The sequence below is a fragment of the Solea senegalensis genome, linkage group LG11, assembly GCF_019176455.1.
Source record: "Solea senegalensis isolate Sse05_10M linkage group LG11, IFAPA_SoseM_1, whole genome shotgun sequence".
Taxonomy (NCBI): Eukaryota; Metazoa; Chordata; class Actinopteri; order Pleuronectiformes; family Soleidae; genus Solea; species Solea senegalensis.
The window spans coordinates 5962266-5984714 of record NC_058031.1 but is presented as its reverse complement, the minus strand read 5'-3'; the positions used below and the strand labels follow the sequence as shown (position 1 = coordinate 5984714).

The 22449-nt window shown below is 40.8% G+C and overlaps 2 protein-coding genes across 4 annotated transcripts; one reads left to right on the top strand and one right to left on the bottom strand.

The window, feature by feature from the left end:
- The first annotated feature begins 289 nt into the window (after positions 1-289).
- On the top strand, positions 290-17942 carry ccdc187 (coiled-coil domain containing 187). 3 transcript variants are annotated; one of them, XM_044037889.1, is made up of 13 exons: positions 290-627; positions 1600-1693; positions 8076-8138; positions 8526-8664; positions 8992-9082; positions 12194-12275; positions 13320-14690; positions 15201-15322; positions 15415-15486; positions 15582-15716; positions 15808-15902; positions 16352-16446; positions 16533-17942. In XM_044037889.1, the coding sequence occupies exons 2-13, from the start codon at positions 1642-1644 to the stop codon at positions 16679-16681; spliced, it is 2466 nt and encodes an 821-aa protein (XP_043893824.1). In that variant the 5' UTR covers positions 290-627; positions 1600-1641; the 3' UTR covers positions 16682-17942. The 3 variants fall into 3 exon arrangements, with proteins under 3 accessions (XP_043893824.1, XP_043893823.1, XP_043893825.1); XM_044037888.1 differs by lacking the exons at positions 290-627; positions 1600-1693 and adding an exon at positions 4629-5349; XM_044037890.1 differs by lacking the exons at positions 290-627; positions 1600-1693; positions 13320-14690 and adding an exon at positions 4635-5349.
- A 1162-nt stretch (positions 17943-19104) lies between these two features.
- tnfrsf9a (tumor necrosis factor receptor superfamily, member 9a) lies at positions 19105-21753 on the bottom strand. The gene is made up of 7 exons (XM_044037887.1): positions 21340-21753; positions 20660-20779; positions 20430-20567; positions 20268-20340; positions 20076-20179; positions 19834-19995; positions 19105-19684 (listed from the first exon to the last, which is right to left on the bottom strand). Exons 1-7 carry the CDS (start codon positions 21524-21526, stop codon positions 19569-19571), a joined length of 900 nt encoding a protein of 299 aa, XP_043893822.1. The 5' UTR covers positions 21527-21753; the 3' UTR covers positions 19105-19568.
- Between the last annotated feature and the right edge of the window lie 696 nt (positions 21754-22449).

Here is a 22449-nt window from a genome sequence, read left to right as displayed (position 1 = left end):
AGCCCTTTTGAAAACAGAAAAGAAAAAGCACATTGAAATCAGACAACATAAAAAGTATAATAAAACAATAAAATCAGTTAAATATCAATCAAATTATCACAATAATGGTTTCAGGTTATTATGTATTGATTGTCGACAGTGAAATCTTTTTTTTTTTTTTAATGAATGAGGTGTAATTCAAACACAAACTTTCAGGCTGTTCTGGCTTCGACGCGGATCTTTTCCGAGCTTCTGTTAGTGTCTGTGAACGCATCAGCCGCCAACCGCCCCCTGCCGTCGCAGAACCAGAACAGGAGCGGAGAGAAGAAGAAGCAGCAGCGGCGGAGGAGGTGGTGGTGGTGGGCGAAGTTTGTCCGCTGTGGCTTCCCCTCTCAGGTCGACGGAGCTCGGTTTCATTGAGAACATTTTCGCTTTCGCACTGTTAAATGAACGCTCAAGCCAAGTGTGCGGCATTTGTTGGATTATTTGTGATAGAGACACAGATAAAAGAAGACAGAGGAGGGGACAAAAAAAGAGGAGTGAGAGTGAGAACACGACAACAAAAGTTGACACTCGTGTTCGCGACTTGTTGATTAGTCACAACAACACAAACTCGGTGTGTGTGTGTGGACACCGAGCTGGGAACAGGTAGGTTATTGTGAAACAGTGTTTTTAATAATATGTATAGATTAAATATAGGATTAGTGCTTATTTAACTCTAAGCTCTTACACAGAACACAACAATGCTCATGCTAACTGTGAGTGTGTTAGTCTATGGAGTTCGTGTCACTTGTGTCCCTGAATGTCTCTTAGGATTAGATTAGATTTTATTTTGCAGAAAGTCCACTTCAACTGAACATTCAATTTCATAGAATTACACAGGTAATTATAGTATGCTTACTATAAGTTAAAATGTGCTTTGTTTGTAATTTCAAATGATCAAAAATAAGAATGTATGCGTCTTTGCGGTACTATGAGAGTGCAATAGTGGTGGGGCACCAAATTACAATCTTGCCAAGGACACCTAAATGGCTAGGCCCGGCCCTGTGTGTACACATTTATTTAGACAACAATAATACTTAATAATACATGATTTTTAGATGCTTTTTAATGCATCAGCCTTAAGTTGACTTTTAAATCCTGATAAGAACCTCCCTACACAAGTGAGACACTCTACAAATCCTGAGTCGCAAGTAAGTACCTCTTAACTGGGGAAAGTTTCCCCCTGGTAATTTAGGTGGAAGTCTGCCAAGGTTTTTTAAAACCCTATAAAAATGAGAAAAGTTGCTGTGGAAAAGGGTCTTTTTAGGAAGATGAAGATTGACAGATGAGACAAGCTGAATAAGAAGGACCTGTCAATTTGCATTAAAATAACTCATGAACTGCTCAGAAATATCCTAATTTCATGAATAAAAACTTGTATTTGGAAAACACTTCAGTATTCAAGTGTTTTATTTGTCACATGTGGATGTACAAGTACACCCCCAGTGAAATGACTTTACAACAAGCCCCACTGTGCAACTGTGCAGCAATAAAATAAAAATGAAAATACATTTCAATTTCAATTCCAGTTTCTCTTGTGTATAACTGACTTCTTCAAATCCCTCTCTGTGGTTTCAGTGGTCTTGTGTTTCACCATGAAGCAGTGACAGCACCGGGACAATGATGGCAGAGCTGGAGATTGACCAGTCCAACCTTCCACGTGTCCGAGAAGGTAAGAACCCAAGAATGCCAGTCAGTCATTGTCTTGCTCCTGCGTCTGGAGATTTAAACCATGCTTCCCTCCCATAGTGTGCAGGAAGTATGTGCCACGCTTCATGGTCAGGCCAGCGGGGAAAACACTGTTTTATGTTTCGTCGCTCCACAGGGAGGACAGATGATCACGGCTACTGAAGCAAACATGGGGGAGATTTAACCTTTTTTTCATTTGTGAAACAGCAAAAATGTTTTTTATCATGATCTTTTGGCAGTGTCATGCAGACCTAGACCTCTTTTCTACTGATGGTTAATATTATGACAATTAAATGTCACATTTTGGATACAGAGGAGGATGGAGTTGTTGAGTGGAGTAAAACTGCTAGTGAGAATTTTGTTTTACATTTTTGGAAACACGATGTGCTGCTTCAATAATGTCTCTATTTTTTATATATAAAAGGAAGCAAATCATTTTAAACCTGAACATAACCATGAAAACATTCATATAGAGATGAATCCATTCATCAGGCCAGTTTGTATTACTTGCGAACTTAAAGGGCCACTTTCACCCCAAAAATTTCCAGAGATAAATGTGTTATTTAGTCATCAGACAGCATCTGAGATACGTGTCTCATTCCCACAACAACAGAGGATAAAATTGACAAAAGGTTTTAGAGAGTTTTATGAGTAAAAGATATGAAAATAAATATAAAGAAATCTTGTCAAATGTAATCTGAATCTGTAATAGAATGTGAATTAAACAAACGCAGCAGCATCATATTGACTTTAAGTTTATTCTAGATTAAACCAAGTGTGCAAAAATTGGGTGAAACCACCCTTTAAGTGCAGCTCATTGCACCAAAGTTAACTTCTTACATCCTAAAGTTTTTAAGACCTGCTTCAATGATAGATTATTTTTTTATTTAAACTAAATAAGTGCACTGTCATGCAGACACAAAATGCAGATTGGAGAGACGGCCGACCTCTAGTAGAGAATGTGTCAGCAGCCCGGCTGTAGCCCGTTTCACTCAGTCCTCAGCACGTCTATGCTAATGAATAGGATAGAAATAGGTCTCCGTGTCTTTTTTATCAAGGGAGATAATTCAACCCTTCACTCTTGTTTCCACACACAAAGGGCACACTGTGGAGCTTTTTGTTTTTCTTTATCGAGCAGGGCCCGGTGCACAAAGACAGTAACGGCAGAAATAAATTGCTCATTGACAAGAGTGTAAAAGCGTGTAAAATTAAAACAGATGTCTCAGTCATTGAAATGTTTTTCTACACATCATCCTCCTCTCACCAGATAGACTCCGTGTTGCACTGTGGTTATTTAACTAATGTGCTGCCGTGGGTGTTTATATTTCAATTTCCCCCACAAGCTGCAGCCTCCAATCTCCTTCACGTTCCTCCTTATCCGAGACTCTGTGCCAAGCCAACTTTCTTTGTTTTCACTGCCCCTCTTATCAGTTCCTGTTTTGTCCCTGCTCTGGTTGCTCCTGTAATAGATTGATGTTCCGAGGGAATGCAGCTCCCAGAGGAATTTCCCCCGTCTCCCCCCCCCGTCCCCTCGTTCCTGAGCTCACACTCACCAACTGACCTAGACTCCCATTACCCCTCACCTCTCTTTGTTCTCCATGACAACATAGTCTGGTTCATGAGTTGTCCGGCTCAGTCCATCTAGTTTCCATCACAACACAGAAAGCTGCCGGATGGACGAGATGGTTTATGGTGAAAATGTGTATAAAAAGCAAACAGAAAGCAGGAGAGCAGAACAGGCCAGGGAGGAGGAGAGTGGGAGAAAGACAGTGTGGGCGGTCGGTGGGGAAAATTGGCTGAAAATAGAACCATGTCATTTTCTTCTTTTGCCTGTTTCTTTGTTTGGGAGGCACTTATCCAAGTTGGTGTGAAGACGCAAGAGAGAAGTCTGCTGTCGTTTGATCGGCTGCTTCTTTACTGTGTTTTTTTTTAAGGGACCCACTTTTTAAAGATGTAAACTTTCGTGATCCAATTCACAGTATAAATTGTAACGTGGGCCAGTTTGTGCACAACATAACAGTTCTGACTTTGTCCTGCCATTTTTATATTATCTAGTATTATTCTGAATAGATCAACCAGCCATTTCCATGAGATAAATGAATCACAGCTTTATTTTATGCATGTGTTATCTGATCAATCTTAAGTCAAAGGCTTGGGAGAAAGTTATGCAATATTAAGCAACTGAAAAATTAAAACAGTTGTATTTGTTATTTGTTCTACTGCATAAAAAGTTGGCTCACCAGAGAGTAAAATAATATTCAGGCACATTTCTTTATGTAACATAAATAATGAGGGACTTTTGTAAAGGAGAGGAGGATTTGAAAATGTTTAGGCTTTGAGGTCATGCAGGTCATGCAGGTCATGGTTTCCTGCTCTGTAACATCCCCTCACCCAGTCTCACTGCAGAGTGGGTAGTGAGACTGAGTGCACAGCTAGAAAACATGCTGTGCTATACATAGTGGGAGTGGGTGGTTACTAATGTTTTGACTTCTCTGTTTGGTGTTGTTTTTTTTTCTTTTTCTGACAGTTTTAAGCCTTGAGCGTCTTGCTTTCCCGATGCCAAATCCAATTTCTGTTGTGCATGTGTTGGATCTTTGATTTACTATATCCTCTTAGGAAACCGACCCAGGTGGTTTTTGTTGTCCATATTAAGGAGATTACACTCGGGTTTTCCATAAGATTATGAAGACTCTCACACTCCACATATGTTTCTACTGTTGGCCCTGAATGCCTCACACCCTAACTCTCTAAACCTGTTCAGCAGTCAAAATAACACAGTCTCCTCCCCGAGAAATGTAACATGACCGTAGACTTTGGAGAAACGAGTTTACCCACAATGCAGACACACCCACAAGCACACACACACACACACACACACACACACACACATTTTCCTCCATTTTCACTTCTTCATTCAATCACTCTTCAGAGTATACTCAGCTGTCAATTGGTCCTTTTGGATTGAAACCAAGCATTTGACTTGACCCTTCCTCATTGACAGACTGGACACATAAGGGCAGTTTGGAGATCCTTTTAGCGGATAGTCTCTTAAGCTCTGCGACAGGTGTAAGTGGTAATGCTGCATGTCTGTCCTGGTGTGGTTTAACTCTGACCGTAGACCTCTGGGGTCATTTATGGCGTAAACACAACCTTTTGGTGGCTTGCTGCTGTCAAGATGATTCCCACGAACTTTGACTGTTGACACCAAAATGTACCAAGATATTTATTTTTATTCTGAACATTTTTCTTCTTTTGGGGGCATTTGGAGAAATAAGTAGTTTATAGTGTTTGTTTTTTCTTCACTGCCTTGTTCACAGAATGGGACAAAGAGTGAAGTTTAACATTGCATTTGTATAGTTGTTAGTCAGCAAGTTAGAGAGGATGAGTTAGAGCATGGAAGTGACACAAGTGATAAGATCAAGGAATCAAGGAATGTGAAGTCAGTGTGTGTGATTTTGGAGACTTTATCTGAAGCACAGATGAGTCTGGACGATATTTCGAATGCTTCACGTTGTCGCACATATGGTCACCACTGTACTGTCGACTGTGAACTTAGTGCTTCCGTTTTTGCAATGAATCTCACGGCTTCCCGTTTATTTCCCATCATCCGTGACACCACCCACAGTGCATCTCCAGCCAGTAAGTAAACTTAAGCTTTGCTCATCTCCGATTCTAAAACTTTGCATTTTTTTGACAGCTATTGAGATTCCAGTATAAACAATAATTGTTACGACAATGTCTTCAAAGAATGCGTTAAAATCAACAAGATTTGGTGTGATGTCGGCAGTCTGTCAACAAACAAAACAGTTTTGTTTGTAAAAAAAAACGCCTAATCACAACCTAGATTATCTCAGGGCACTGTAGATATAATATTATAGAGAGAAGAGAAACCCAACAGTTCCCACAATGAGCAAGCACTAGGCATCAGTGGAGAAACAAAACTGGAAGATGTGCAGCCATCTGCCTAGACCGGTTGTTGTGACAGGAAAAATGGGGGACAGAGGAGAGCTCGGGGAGAGACGGGGAAAGAGGGAGGCGAGAGAGCAGATAAATAACAGTTGTATCAAGTTATAGGTTTAGACTGGACAGTTCTGAATCGTTTATGACATGACACACTCTCTCATCTGAAGAGCAGTAATTGTGGGGTCCACTGAATTCCTGCAGCGCTGGAGAATTTCATCATAAAGTTGTTTTGACACACATTTTGTGTTTATCAAATAGTGTTTATCCTACACGCGCTGTACTTGGGCGAGCACATGGAAACACAAAGCTGCCCTGTATAACACCCAATTAAACATGCCCACAGTGCTACAGCTGGCTTTAAGCCTCTTAGAAAACCTTTAACATCATTGGCATCATAAAAGTTAACTTCGAGGCAGGAGAGTTGGATTGGGATGAATTAGCATTCATACATATATATTTGTATGTGTATAAAATCCACTTTTTCTAGTTTAATATACTTGACTACTATACTGTGCTTACGTTAAAGCACTGGAAATGGGGTAATGTGTTTTGGCAGTAAGAGCTAGTTTAAGAGCTTACGCTGGCCATTAAAAATAACATGGCATTTATGTGTGTCAGGCCCATAAAATTGGATACTCAAGTATCCCTAAGCATTATCCGCGTGGGTGTAAACAAAACTGTTGCATCCACCGTCTGCTGATAGGCTCAGTCGAGGGGATTAACAGGACAGGTGTTTTTAATTTGACCAGAATCTGGAGGTGTTTTCTCCCTGCAAGTGACTTAAATCTCTGCTCAAACGCTGGCTGTCCTCTTTCCTTCTCCTGGCATTTAAAAACAGCATTGTAGGCAAAGATCGTAATCCTGGATTCCCTTTGAGACAGAGAGGTAGTTTTGTCTTGTTCATAATCACAGGAATTAAGGAAGTGGAGAAAGCAGTCTGTGTTTGTGCTCTCTGGAGTAACTTTTCACATACTTAAACACACACAGGGCGGCGTTAGCAGTGGTGACTCCTTAAAGACTACTGTAAACACTTGGAATGTTTACTGATAGCAACAGTCTATATATGCTGAAGCTCTTAGAGCCACTGTTCAGATGAGAGTAAGGCAAAACATCACTCACTTTACACTCTATCATTTTATGGAAACACATTTTCTGTATAATATGTCCTTGTGATTTTTACGGTGTCCCTTGACTTTATTAGGCTTTCTGACAAAGCAAGGCCCCTGTGAGTTTTAATGACATTTAACCATTAGGTTTTATAACCATGTAGAGCAGGTGGTCAGAGTAGGGGATCATGGCAGAGTGAGGATTGAATGACTTGATGTGACTTTTCAAAGCCTCCTGGATTTACAACAACCTACATACACTGCGTTGGAAATGACTGCAGGAGGTTGCTTCTTAAACTTTGCATCTTAATTTGTAGTCATAGTGAAGATTGTACAGTCACCTGATGTTATTAAAAGCAACATCTGTAAAGTACATTAAATATAAAAACAGAATAACAGACAGCAAACAAACAAACAAGAACTATACGAGCATAGATGTAAAAGAGAAAATGTGTATCGGACTCAAGCTTTTAAAGTTTCAGTGTTTACAATTTAGACTGAATTTGGAGGATAAAGCAGTAGACGATTGATTTGATATTGATATTAGGAGCTGGTCAGCTCTTTGGAGGTGTTTTCCACAGTGTTTTTACAGTAGCCCACAAAGGACAAACTCAATTCATAGCTTCTCCAACACACTTGGAAGTGACACTTGGGTGAGATGAGAGATATTCAGCTGATAAATGTGACTTCACCAATAAATTAAACTTACCTTTAATAAACAGTAACACACATGCGCACACGCATACATTCATACAAACATAATCTAATTATTGTTTTTGTCAAAATCAGATGAAACTGTTGCAGCTGCTGAATTTAATTAATTTCAATCAAGAGGGAGAGCTAATCTGTCACATTTTTTTTTCCGGAAACTTGATAAATACTGCTAAATCATATTTTATTTGACAAAGTTTCATTTATTTAATATTATGTTTTAATGTATTTCATTTGTGCCCTATTTTATTTAAAATATGCAGTGTAGACACAAACTGCGGATTGGAGAGAGAGATAAGTGTTTTGTTTTTTTAGTAAAGGTTTATTTCACTTGTTATGACTAAATCTTTTTTTAAATGGAGGGGAAAAAAGAAAACCTGCCAAAATAATGTATATAACCTCATACAAAACAAAACCTCATTCCCCTGCATCTGAATTTAAATGATTAAAAATCATATGTGTCTGCATCTGCATTTTTAATCTAGCGGATCACGAGGAGAACATGGAAATTAATCTGCTGTTTTAAAAAGGAAACAGTTGCTTTTTGTGTATAACTATACTTGCTTTTGTCCTCTTTTGTTTCAGTGTGCCAGTGTTTCGCAGTTCTGGAGGATGGAGTGTTGGCACACAACCTGCAGGAGCAGGAGAGTAAGTACAGTGTCAAACTACCATCCTGGAGTAATTCACCTTCAGGAGGCTTCACCTTTAGTTGTTTTGTAAAAGAGTAAAACGGCAATTAAACATGTATTTTATTTTCATGGGTTACCAAGGCAGACTTGAAAACCTAAGGTAGTGATGTTGGGTTAAACATGTTTTAGGTTTTAACTGTGACATATAATTTAGAGTCTGTTTTTAGGATTCCTTAAAAATGACTCTCGGGTCTGGCACACAAGCTATGGTTTAAGTAAACAACACAGCACTCACGAATACGTACGATTTCTCCAGATTTAGACTAGAGGTAAGATAATAATTGTTAATTACTGTAATCCAAATCATGCCACTTGTTAAATATCGCATATCCTCTGCCCTTCACAGTTGAGCAACACTACACCAGCAACGTCCAGAAGAACCAGCTGGTACAGAATGACATCCGTGTGGCTAAGAGGCTGCAGGATGAGGAGGAGGAGCAGTGGGCACAACAAACTGCCGTCGTCCGACAGACTTCCAGACAGCTGTAGGTGACCGCTGCTCTCCAGACATCACTCCATGCCCTCCCTGATTCAAACACACTCACACAATTAAAATATCAACTGGGTTTTAGTGTCCTTTGAATCCTTCGACGGCAAACAGACTTTAACCCCATACTATGTCAATGTCTCATGAAGAAATACCAGATAAGCACTGGCTATGTGGATTTATAGTGTTAAAGTTGTAAAATACAGTGACTAAATACTTAAATGTGTGCTGTAAACATTTATGATTGCCGTTATTGGTGGTTGGTTGATTCAGAATTGTAATAAGACTTTTTTTTTTTCTTCTTCCCTCCATGACTCACCTGTAGAGAGGAGCAAGACTTGGAGTTTGCTCGCGTCATTCAGGATGAGATCCAGCGTTGTGCTGAGGAGGCCCGCAGACGAGAGATGGATGATGAGGTGAGCAAAAATTGAGACGGTAATAGAAATGTTCAGACATTCACTTTATTATGTCAATGAAGTGATGCTCAAAGTTTTATGTAAGCACTCACTTTTTAAAGATGACAGACCATTGCCACCCACCTCCCAATATAAATAGTTTGACAGTTATTATATAACTGTCAAACTATTACTTTTACTAAAGATTTACTGCCATTGCTCTACCATATATTATAATTGTAAATAGATAGGCCAGCCATTTCCAAGTGAAATGGTTACGTTGGAACAATTACAGCACATTTATATGGGAACTCAATGATATGGCCATGGCCACATGTTTCATCTGAACCATTTGTACACCATACTATCAGAGATTGTCCAGTTTCACAGTGAATGCATTAATCAGTGCATAAATTATAAACGTAAAATCCCCCCTTAACAACACAAAATGTAGCTACAATCCATCTAAAAGTGGGATCCACTAGCAGAAAAAACGATAGTTGTCCCAAGCAATTAGAGTTGAAATGAAAGTTTGGAAATACAAAATATCCTGGAAGAGAAACAAATCCTCTGTCGTGTTGTTGTCAGTAACTGGAGCAGAGCAAGACACTGTATAAACTTCATTAAGCAGAATGCTGTCATTATAATTAGGGAGACTCTAGCACTATTAACAGTTGCTTACAGTTGAACTTTTTTCAGTTCCTTCACCAGTGGTAACAGTTTGTAACCAAAACACAGATTTTATTTTATTTTATTTATACTTAGTAAGTAAACGTTTAAATTAATAACTACAGAGAAATGTGTGCAGACTAAACTGGACATAATCTATAGGGGTAAAAAAAAAACTTAAAATAGCACCAGCCTTTGCTTTGTAAAGTTAAGTGCTTTCAGCACGGTGAGCTGTGGACTAACATGGCATGCAAGACATTTGTATATCACTCAATTATTTGCCAGTGAACAGCAAGTGAGGGAGTATCATATGGTCCACTCTGCTCTCTAGTTAAGAATAACTAAGTCCATAATGAATGGTGGAAGCAGCAAAGTGCTGCTCTGAGCCTCTGATGTCTCCTCTGTGCCGCAAGAGAACAACCGTACGAGCAAAGTCAGCTGTTGAACAGAGATGCAGTCTGTCACATGCTCATCTGAATGATGGCTCGAGCAATTTCTGTGATGGGCAGATGCAAACATCAACACTCGTGTGTGCACATTTAGTCGTCAGTGGATGTGCATTATCAACACGTGTGGAGTGACCTGTCAAGTACAAGTGCAGGAGAAGTAAGTATTATCCCAATGACTACAAGTTTGATTTAAGGGAGAAGTGAAACCTAGTTTTATTTCGTCACGAAATTCTCAGACCTCAGTTATTTTCTTGTGTCCAAAATAAGTAAATATCAACAAATATAATGCTGTGACAGTTGCTGAAGTTGTCCTATTTCTAGCTATAACACTGGATCGTTTCGAAACTTTGTGAACACATACAAAAACAATTCGTCCTGCAACCCAAACACAACAGGGAGTCCAGATGGTTCTCATCAATCACCTCTCCCTCGTTGTTCCAGTGTTCACACAGAAGCCCAACCTCCACCAAAATGGCATTTTTATGGTGCTGTGCATTTTTTTTACAGCTCACACTGGCATTTCTTCACATTGGTTGCATTACAGAAAAAAGAAGAAAATCATCTGACTGTTCCAAAGTGGAGTTGAGCATGTGCATCTCCCCAGCTGGTGCTGTGCGTCACAAGGCTGATCCAGCGCAATATTTTCCTTTAGCCTGCAGTTTCCTCTTTAGAGGCGGCTGTCTCATAAAAGCTCCTTGTTTTGGAAGATGTGAAGTCAGAGGGGCTGTGCCGTCAATTCATCACAATTAAAAAGGCTTGGGTTTGAAGCCAACTAATGAGTTTACACTCACTCTATTTAAGGCTAAAGGTTCATTTACCGAGTGGCTTTTGAGTCATGCCAGGGAATGCAGCACACATCACATGTGAATGTATCTGTTCCAGTATTCATTTGTTTTTTACGAGTGTTGATGCTCGAATCAAAATTTGATGATGAACGATCAACACTCCCATTAGTCTACCTTCCTTAATGACTTGCTGATCAGAGGTGTTGATTAAATATTTGCCTCCCTGTAGATTGTGTCTTTAATTAAGGAACAGAAGGCATCAGGCTGTGCACTTTTAAATGCCAGATCCCTGTGGCACTCCATGCCTGACCTGCCATGGCAAGCTGCTAATTATCTGCTGATCCTGGCAAAGTGGCTGACTTACATGCCCCTGATTGCAAAGTAAAAGGAGCTGCGTTGGCTTTTAGTGATGATTTATGTTTCAAAAAAAGCAGTCCAGTGAGAGATATTTCATGTTATTCGCCGGGAGACTTTGCTGATTTGTTGAGAGCGTCATTAGTTCTGGCCTTTACTAGAAAAGTGGCACAGAGACGTGGTGGAGTGGCTCTCCTTTACAGAGCAGACAAATATAGCAGCCCTGGTAAAGAGGCAGGCATTCTCCAGTGACGAGGTGTTACTTCAACAGAGACAGTCCCCATGACATGTTTATAGTTCAGACTTCAGGCTGAAAGTTGCTTTATTTGAAGTTGAAAAGGTATAAAACAAAAACAACATTGAACTCCACAGTAAACAAGTTGAGCATTGTTTTTGTTTGTAGTGGAATGAAGAAAACAGAAAGACCAAAACATGCATACGGCAGGTAAAATCTCAGAAATGAGTCTAAAAAGTTTCCCAAAGACCATCTTTTTTTTGTTCTATGTTGAGAGTCGCATTGATTCTTGTTAAATGGTTACTTTGCTTTCTTCCTTTTTTTTTTTACACGATGTACTATGCTGCCATCTGCTGGCTGTCAAAAGTACAGTCTGCCTCACTTGTGGTTACACACTGTCGCCAACCTGATTGATCTCAGTGGGCAGCTTTTTGCAACATGTTTTAAATATGGTATCATGATACATTCTAGGATTAACTGTAGCAGAGATTTCACAATGTGTTTTATTTCCCTCAAACAGATCAGTCATTTATTTCTGTTCATGAAAAAACACTTTCATCTGTCTGCAAACATAGCTGTTTCCTATTACTATTTGATTACTCGTCATGTTTGATTGTACAAAGAAACAATGTCTCTACAGGAAATAGCTAAACGATTGCAGGAGGAGGAGGAGCAGAGGATCAATGGGAGGAGCAGAGGGCAGAAGGGGGACAGTAGTGAAGGTACATAAATTACTTCATCCTATTGTGTATTTTATTTTATTCTATTATATTAATGTTGCAACATTTATATAGACACAATACAATATAATTTAAGAGAAAAAAAGTATATGTGTTATGATGTAATGTCGAGTTAATTTTGTGTCTTTAATGTGCAAACAAACAGATTTAAATGCAACAATAATATTTTCAAACAAAACTATGATCACTTTTTGACTATTTGCAGCTATTTATCTTTGCAAATTTAAAAGTTTTCTTTGTCAATTCTAAAGTTTTCTTTGCAAATTCAAAATGTTTATTTGTAAATTCAAAGGTTCTGATCACAAATCCTAGACTTTTGCTTGTTAATTGTGTTTGCTTGCACATTAAAGACACAGTTAACTCCATAATATTGGTTCTTGCTTAACGATTTGTGTCAGTCAAAGTAGGGAAGGACACAGATGCCATCATCTTGCTTTGCTGCTGCTTCATATTGTATTCGAGTCTCCACAGATATTACAACAGCAAGAACAGAACAGTCTTTATGAAGCTGTTGCATGATATTATCATCTCTATGATGTGATTTGTTCAGAATCAGCTAGGGCTGAACGATATGTCATCATGATAAACAGTTTCAAATCTGTCCGTCATTGTGATCATATTAGAAGGAGGAGGTGAATTGTGGTTTTTAAATTCTTTATGGAAGAACAACAAAGACTTATTTATCAGGGAAATGTTTTACAAATTAGGAATTATTATTTCACAGTGCATCATATTTATATATCTTGACTCTTTGTTATATTGATATCTAAGAAAATGCTATTGTAAATTATTGCCCAGCCCTCAAATCACTGTTAACATGTTATTATATATATATAACATAATTATGATGTGTGTTATTTCTGTTACATACAGTATATTCATTGGAATGCCTAATTTTTCACCCAGTTACATGTGTGAAAGGCAGTTACTAGATACTAAATGTTCCCTGGTCATTGAATTTCAAATTGTCTGACAGTCTTACAAACCCTCCCTGCTTCTGTGTTTGTATGTTTGGCATTAACTAAGGCAGCGGCGACGATTCAGCTCTGCCGCCTCCCCAACAACACACACTCCGCAGCCTTCAAGAAGGGGAGCAGGGCTCAACCTTCACCACTAGGTGGCAATCTTCTACCTCTCAGAACCATTCAGACTCAAATGGGACTTCTGCTGACTCCCACAGGGGACAAGTAGCTCATAGAAGCACAGCTTCATGGTCAAACCAAGGACATGCACATTCCATTAGGCAAATCAGGCATGAGTTTAGAGAACCTTTGAGTGAGGATTCAGAGGACTCGGACACAGTTTTCTCTGAACAGCTCTCTGTCTGGTCCCAGAGATGGAATAGAAGAGTCAACACAGCGCCTCCTCAGCGGCAGGCCTCTTTACATCATTCCCAGGGGAGAAGCTACAGAAGTCTGTGCTCTCGCAACAGCTTACCAAATGCATTCAGGAGCTGGAGGGACGAGAGCGGAGAATGTGAGGAGGACTATTGTGACAGTGACCATTATGCCAGAGAGATAAGGCGGCTTGCGAATCACAATCAGGAGAGGAGCGCCAGAGAAGGATGTGATGGTTGGAACAGGAGTAGAGATCAGGATAGAGACTCTCGGTTGGTCAAGGGAAGAGAAAGGCAATGTAGTCGCAGCGAGTCTGTCAGGATACATGATCGAGTTAGACACAAAAACAGAGACTTGGTAAGAACCTGTAGCTATAAGGACAATCCTGACAAACGTGTCCACTTTCAGGACGAGACCAGGCGCTCTAACAGGCACTCAGATGAAAGCAAGCAAGTGTGGGAGATGCTAGGCCAAATCCTGGAGGAGAGGGGTGTGCCTGTGACGTTTGGCGGCGATGGGGCGCCCCTCCAAATAAGATCTCAAAGGAGAGACAGCCAGTCGCTTCATGGGAGTGAAGTCTCCTACAGCAACTCCCAACCACATCAGAGAGCCTTCCAGAGAGCTGCCACCACCAGGCACAGTTTCCATGGAGATATCAGGAAGAGGAGGGAATCATCATACCGAGAGAACAGTGGGAGAGATCACAGAGAAGGCAGAGACAGGCACTGTGATAATGTGGAGCGTGATGGAGAGGTTTATGAGATTAGTAGCAGAGGCTCCTCAGTCGTAAACAGAGAAAGGCAGGGCAGTCGAAGGTGGAGAAATGACGGATGCACGAATGGCGACGAGGGGGAGCGGAATGCACATCATCACAGAGTCAAGGGCACAACAAGTGAACGCGGGCATTGGCACAAGCCCATAGAACAAAGGTTAAGCTCAGTGGAGGCACAGAATGTGGAGAGGAGAGTGGAGTGGCCTCCTCGAAGAGCCCCGCAGCGTAGCCAAAGTCTCAGTAGCAACAGGTCTTCAACCAGAGGTAGACCAAGACACATGTCAGCAGGTAATGCCCAGAACTTCAGCCCACTCCGATCTGCAGAGGGAAAGCTTCCAAAGCTGTGCTTCCCATCTGTGACCTTCTGCTTCTCTCATTTTCCTTTAGTCCTCGTCTGACTTGGGACAGTAGTCTGACTTTAGGGGTGATTTGGGTTCTTTTTCTGAAGTGGAAAATCTTTAGATTCAATAATCCCTAAAATAATCTGCAGTGTGTGCTTTGACTATCACCTTCATCTACATGAATGGTCTTGTGAGCGAATAAAAAAAAAAAAGGAGTCTCTTTCAGTTTCTGGAGCATGTCTTCACATGCTGCGACCTCAGATCGGTGTGATTCAGTTGATTGTCTCGGTGTGTTTCCGCCTTTTGTTACTTGAATGATTCATCACTGATTTTCTGACATGATGAAATGAAATGAACCATTCCGATATGGTTGATTTTATTTTACCTCCCTTCTTTGTCATCACTGTACCAAGATCTGCCCATTTTATGTCCTGATACTGTGAAACCTCACCCTCAGGAGTATCATTGCAACTAGACCCGGGTGAGGCCAGTCTGGACCTTGGGGAGTTGCAGCAGGTCCTACAAGATGAAGAACTCGCCCGCAAGCTGCAGGAAGAAGAGGAGAAACTGTTGAGAAGAGTGAGTGATTTATGAGGATTTTCATTATTCACTGAAAGAATGAGTCCATCCTTCATTCTTTTGTTCTGACATTCACCAACTTGTTCGCGTAGAACTCCCAACCATCTCCACGCAGTTCTTACCCAGAGGGAGATTTCAGAGTAGCACAAGTGGCGCAGGATGAGGTATGATGATGAATGTTGCCGGGCGTCCACGTAGCTCAAGTTTAGCATTCATCTGTGGAATGATACAATCTGTGCGTGCTCTGTTTTCCCTTTAGGAAATTGCACATTTTATGCAGAAGCAGGAAATTAAGTCAAAGCGGAGATCTCGCGAGCTGGAAGGGCCGTCGTCATGGCGCGAGCACAGAGCAATGGTCACTCATCATGACAGTCAAGCTGCAAGAGAGAGACAGGTGAGTTGTCGTGCATGAACAAGTTCCTGGAGTTGTGTTTTCGTTTGTGCTACATGTTGAAGAAACTGAGGAAATAAGTTTGAATCCTCAGGTTCAACGAGAGAGGCTCGACTCGGAGGGTCTTCCTTCACACACTGAAGACTGCAGCCCAGAGAACCAGCCGCCCAGTCCCACCTCTACTTTACCGTAATTGTCTCTGCATTCATTTGTACACTCACCAGCCACTTTATTATTTATACAGAACACCTAATAAAGTGGCCCAGAGTGGCTCATCTCTTCATGCATTGTGTGTTCAGAGATCATTTCTAATCAGTTTGGTCATTCTGCTCTGAGAAACTTAAAACTTAAGACAGGGTTTGTGCAAGAAAATCACAGTAGATCCACAAATGTTTAAATACTTAGACCAGCATGTCTGATCACAACACCAGTGCCATGTTTGAAGTCACTTAAATTAGCTTTATATTCACACATTCTGGTGCTTGGTTCAAACGCCAGCAGGTCGTCTTGACCAATATCTAAATGCATCGACTTCCTGCCGTGTGAACAGGTGTACCTACAGAATTGATAAGTAAGTGTATTTAGAGGTGACATGACATGCTTTAATGTATGCTGACGTGTGTCTGCTGCATTCCCAGACAAGACGAGCACGTCAGGAACATTGCAGAGGAGCTGGACCCGACCTTCCAGTCCAGGAGACAAGACACAGAGCGCCTCCAACTGGAACAAACCGGTAAAAAAACAGAATCAAGTGGCCTTTGGGATTGAAATGTTAAATGCAGGTGGGCGGATATTCACAATCGTTTTCTCCCGTTACAGGTCTAGCCTGTCAGTCGCCTCCAATGCCACGTTCCGGTTCAAATGACATTGTTGTAGAGCCTGCTTTCATCCCCCCAACAAAGCGGCAAACGGAGAAACCGGCAAGCACTAAACCAAAAGGGAAGCGGGAAAATTGCAAGCAGCAGTGATGTCGAGAGCACAGTATCCTGTTGGGAGTACAAGTACGGGAGGTTGAATATTACTATTCAGAACAAAGTTTTACTGCTCGCTCCCATTAGCACTTTAGATCAGTGGCACAAAGAACTGACAGAAGTGAATAATGACATCACTTTGGTCTCCAGCCTTTATAATTCTCACAGGAAAGCCGGGGTTTATTGAAGTATTTCCTTTTTTTTAATTTTCAGTGTTGAGTGTTTAATTTAAACCTTTTTTTTATAATTTTACCCTTTATTTGTTTCTTTAATTAGATTCTCAGTATGTTTATATGTCAATATCGAAAGTGTGTGAAACGTATGTGTTCATAGAGCAGCGGGTATTTCTGCAAAGTGTGCTTGGTTTATTTTGTCAACGAAAACTGAAAGGACGCGACAAAGGTCTAATGATTGAATGAATGTTTCCTTGTGGTAATTTTAGTTTAGTGTGAATGTAGTGTAATTTCTGGAGGGACTTTTGGATTTGGTTGACACCCTGAGATGCATTCTTTGAGGAAGTGCTTATTATTCAGCCGTAGCTAAACAATTGACTAAATGAGATGGTGCATTCCTCTAATAACCTCTGAACCTAAGAGATGTGAGTCAGTCAAGACATTTATACCCATGTTTGTTCTCCTCCCGTCATGTTTACAGTAGCACTACGACAATCAATACATGAATTTATTTCCTATTTAAACACTAATGAAATTACAAAACAACCAAACGACAGTGGTTATCTGAAATGTAGAATCAGACATCCTGGCACCGACGTGTGTTGTGTTGAAGTCTATTAGACGGTTGCTTCTTATCGCGTTCCTGGATTTCAACGCGCACAGTAGGTCACATGAGGACACCTGCTTCACTCACTGAGCGTAGAGATGCATGATATAAACCCACTTGAGTGAGTGGTTTGAAGCGGGTTTTATCAGATGCACAGGAATCGTCCTTTTACAAGGATTTAATTTTGACACACGACTTTTCTGTTGTCCTTTATTACTGAGTTTATTTTGTATATTCATGTTACCCCTGATTGATTTACTCACTTCCTTTTTCTTTTTTCACAAATGAAATATGACACTTCCGTGGTGGACCACTATCAATGCAACTAATCTGTTACAAAAATAAAGTCCAACAAATTAAAAAATATATCTATTTTTTTATTGGTTGTTAAAAAATTTCATAAAACTACCATGTAAACAAATGCATGTGGCACAGTATAATCCAGTGTTCAGCATAATAAAAAAGTATCGATGGCAAACGGCAACTGGTCCGGGTATGATTTGACAGGTGAAATAAGAAAAGTGCTTCAGTTTATAAGATTAAACTCTATTGCCTCTGTCAGTCTACTGTTACTCCTCCTCCTCCTTCTCCTCGCTGTGTTGACAAGTCACTCATGAACTTTGTGGTCTCCCACCAGACCCAACGTGTGACTCATACACATCGTCACTATAGGTGTGGGCTCGCACTGTCAGTGTGAGCCCACACGTAACATAGTTACTCAAATTTTCCATTACAGATGAAAAAGAAAATACGCCTGCTACACTTCAGAGAATAAGTACTGTACAAGAAAAAAAAAAAAGTTCCACTTGGTCTGATCTGGCTGCCCACTCCACTGTGACAAAAGTCAAGCAAAAGCAAAAGGGAGCACACAGGGCAGTGGGGGGGTTTCCACATGACCACTGAGCCTCATTTTCATTTCTTCAGTCATTGTGTTATGTTTAACACGAGGCTTTCCCAGCTGTCTGTGATGCATTTAATAGGAATGCCAAATGACTGCGTGATGAATCACATCTGAATTCATTTCTGCTCAAGAGACATGTCTGAACTTGACAACAGAGCTGCTGAACTTTAACCTAACTTGTCCCTGTTACTCGACACACTGCAGACATACTGGTGCGTTTGTTTCACACAACAACAAAAAAGGGAATTCCATTCACTGGACGTTGTCACTCGTTTTCAGTGTGGCAGCTGTGTTGACAGCAGCATGGAACAAAGCCATTATACCTTTACACAAAGCAAATACAATTCATAGACGATGTAAAAAAAAAGAAAAGAAAAAAGAACTACAACAGACTCCCTGATAAATTAAGTCATTCACACAACAAAATTGCTGCTGCAACGAAACAAAATGAAACAGATCAGTAAACACTTGGTTGAACGCTGGAACTTGAGTAAAACAACAAATCTATTTTGGACACAATGTGTGGGCTCAGCATTAGGTTTCATTTGTTTTTCTTCTTTTTTTCTCTTTTTTACTCCCACCTGCGCTGTACAGTAACACACACTGCACTGTACAGTGTGGAATGGATTCTCACTCATTCAAACTATGTAGACTTGCTAATAACTCCTTCATTTCCTTCATTTGATAGTAGTTCAAAAGAAGTATTGTGTCCCCCCCCCCACCCACTCTAATTGTCCATACGTGTGAGTGAATGTTCATCTCTGTACGTTTGCCCTGCGATGGACTGGCGGCCTTGTCCAGGATGTACCTCTGTACCCAGCCTGCTCTGGGAATGAATGTGCTATTGTTATCTAATGTCAAACTGTGATGATTTGAAACTTCCATTGCTATTTTCAGACTACTCTTCTCTAAAGCTCATTTGAATAGGGGGAACAACATCATTTACATGACGAATAGACTCTTGTGAGTCCCACTTTGTTTTGGTCCCTTTCAGAATTCCCCTCCCCTCCCATGTGTATGTTTCCTGCTTACTAAAATTGCATCTTGGCGTAATCACAGAGCAACAATGTTGCCCGTAACATTATCTTAGGACAAAGGGCTTTTGTTAAAAGACATCAGGCTCAGTGTCACAGAGAGGACACAGTCTTATCCATGGTTCCATTACAACATGTTGCAGTGAGGCTTTTCTTGCCTGCTCTTTGTTCATGCAATGAGCTGATGTGAGGAGTCCTTGGAGTCCACTGACTCTGAGCTGCCGCCTTGTTCTTGCTGAGCTTCATGAAAACTGCACTCCATTGCTATTAATGGTCTAGGATCATCTAAAAAAAACAAAAAGAAAAACGACAAATCAGACATTTTGCCGTGTGACTTAAGAGTCATCAGATCAATATATAAGAATAATAAAGAAATGAACAAGAGTAAACAAAGATTCTTTGAATCTTTCAGGAAACGGACGAGAAATATTTACCTGTCGGGGTTCTGATGATCGGCAGGTCTGTGGGCGCCTTTTTTGTCTTCTGTCTTTTCTGTTTTTTCAAGACCACAATGAAGCTGCTGATGCTGAAGGCGACCAGTGCCAGGCTGATCAGCACAAACACAACCAGATAAGGCCAGAAGGGTTCTGTCGTAGCTGATGGAGAACAGCAAGAAATTAAAACTGGCTTCAAATACATGAAAATAAGCACAAGAATATAATAATTTGAGTCTTACCAGTTGGGGGTTTATTATGCACTAGACTAACTGTACTGTTAGCACATTGAATGTCTTTTGTTGCATCTCCCTTGGCCACAATGTGTTCACCTGGGTGTTGACACCTTAAGAAAATGAAAAAGACAAGTTTCCCATGTATTTATCTTTTATCAAATCAGTACAGCAACAACGGCAAAAAGAGCCAGATCTTACTTGGTTTTCCAGGGTTTACACTTCTCATTAGTTTTGTCATTGAAGGTTCCTTCTGGACACGGTCGGCAAGAACCTGCAGAAAAACCCACTCAGTTTACCGATCTAGTGTGTGTGTGTGCGTGCACATGCAAAGGTCATGTGGAGCGAGTCGGTTTTACTTACGATCCTCTGTAGGTTCGTAGCCCTTGTAACACTTCCTCACACAGAAGGAACAGTCAATGTTGCCACAGGTGAGTCCTTCTTCACAGCCACACTTGGTGTCTGTTGTAGCTGTGCACTCCTTCACCAGGACCTGGGCACCTAAACAGTCCGAGACATAAAAAGGAGAGCTCTACAAGATGGTCCGATTGCACATAACTGGAGAAATACATTCGTGGGATACGCTAACGTACCTACACATTGTGTACACGTGGGACAGATGTTGTTCAAATGGTTGGTTGTATAGGTCCCGGGCTCGCAGGGCTTGCAGAGATCTTTTGCGTTGGGACCACAGGCTTTAATGAGGCGGTTTCCTGCAAACACAGAGAACAGCTGTTTTAATGACACTAACAAAAAGATGAACAAAGTTCCTCAATCGCGAGGAAATGAGAGTTCAAGTGTGAGAAGTGGTGTTGGAGACTTTACAGGTTTGGAAGAAAACACCTGCATGTGTTAAAACCATGCTGATGTGCTGCATACAAGTACATTTAACAACTCCAATTGATTTGAAGTGACAGTTGAATCATCCATGTCTTATCTCTTTGTTGTGGTATTAGCTGAAAAACCACTGAAACTACAATTGGTTACAGGAAACCACCATTGACTGGAATATTATTTATATCCACAGATGTACAACATGGTGAAATGAATACTTTAAACAGGCTCATCTGAAGATGTTTAAGATTAAACACAAGCTGATTTGTATTATATTTATAACGCATGTTCCTTTCCGTTTATTTTATTCATTGTTTTTATTGATAACAACAACAATACACACAGACAGGTCATCCAGGCAGGGGCAGTCATAAATCATTGCTCTAACTGTACTGCACACACTGCCCATACTGCTGGGTCTAAAGATCTTATAACTCACCTGGATAACAAGCATCACAGCAAACGTTCTCTCCATCCACGGTCCACTTCATGCATCCTGTGCCAGTTTGTCCACGACTGCACAGGCAGCAGCCCTGCAGGAGCACAGTGAGAGCCATCACCCACATCATCACAGCCATGTGCGTCTGAGCTTTTTCCAGCCTTGAGGTTAACGATGATAAAGCCATCTCTGGAACCAGGTGAGCCAATCCAGACTGAGGACTATCCCAGGTATCTCTTCCCTCCTGTCTTTCTTCTTCTTGTTGTTTCCAAGTCTGTGGATTTCGTCCTAAACCTAATTTAAATCCTAAACATCGGCTTTGTCTTTTATGAAGAAATCCCTCTGTGCTGTGACCTGTGAAATGAAACACTCAAGACACTCAGCAGCCAACTTCGTGTTCGTACTATATGAAGGGAGGCGTGTTTCACATGCAAGACGGGGGGGAGAGAGGGAGAGAGGGAGCGAGAGAGAGAGAGAGGGGGCGTCATGGGAAATGTTCACTTACTCATTATGAGTTAGTGAGGACGTGAGTGTTTAGACATTCCCCTCATTTAAATCAACGTACAGTCAAATTAGAAGGTATTTCAGGTTCATACTGCGTTTATTCTGCTTCCTCTTCCGTCATTTTTCGCCGCGTAACTTCTCCCACAGTTTTTAGTAAACCCGTGCACATGTTATATCAAAACGTGCGGTTTGATCGGGAATGGTGTGCTGTGACTTATCCAAGACTTTCGAGTAACCATGGCGACAAAAGTCGCGAAAAAACTGCGAAAAATGTCCACATAAACATGATTGGGGAAAGAGGTAGAAAGAAGGAGAAAAACCAAGCCCACTTTGGAGCATCACAGTGTCGTCATACTTAAACGTACAAACGTGTTTGGATCTTTAAACTGGTCACAAGACTTGGGACTTTTCTCACCTAAGTCAAAGTTTTGATACTTATTACGGTTTTTATACAATCACACTTTAAGTTTTGCACTTTTTTTGGAGGTATTCTGATTTTACAATGAGTGTGTATTGCGTCCATGGGGTGCCGCTAGAGTGACACACTGAGCTGAGATGCAGAAAAATAATCATAAAAATCTCTAAACAAACTCTTCTTCTGCCAAC

Bases quoted from the DNA above. Each gene is read 5' to 3' on its own strand.
- ccdc187 (XM_044037888.1), top strand. From the start codon at position 5,190: ATGAGTCTGGACGATATTTCGAATGCTTCACGTTGTCGCACATATGGT. The intron at 8,139-8,525 runs GTAAGTACAGTG...TGCCCTTCACAG, and splicing joins CAACCTGCAGGAGCAGGAGA to TTGAGCAACACTACACCAGC. The intron at 14,691-15,200 runs GTAATGCCCAGA...CCTCACCCTCAG, and splicing joins ACCAAGACACATGTCAGCAG to GAGTATCATTGCAACTAGAC.
- tnfrsf9a (XM_044037887.1), bottom strand. From the start codon at position 21,526: ATGGCTTTATCATCGTTAACCTCAAGGCTGGAAAAAGCTCAGACGCAC. The intron at 20,341-20,429 runs GTAAGTAAAACC...GTTTTTCTGCAG, and splicing joins CTACGAACCTACAGAGGATC to GTTCTTGCCGACCGTGTCCA. The intron at 19,685-19,833 runs GTAAATATTTCT...TGTTTTTTTTAG, and splicing joins GATCATCAGAACCCCGACAG to ATGATCCTAGACCATTAATA.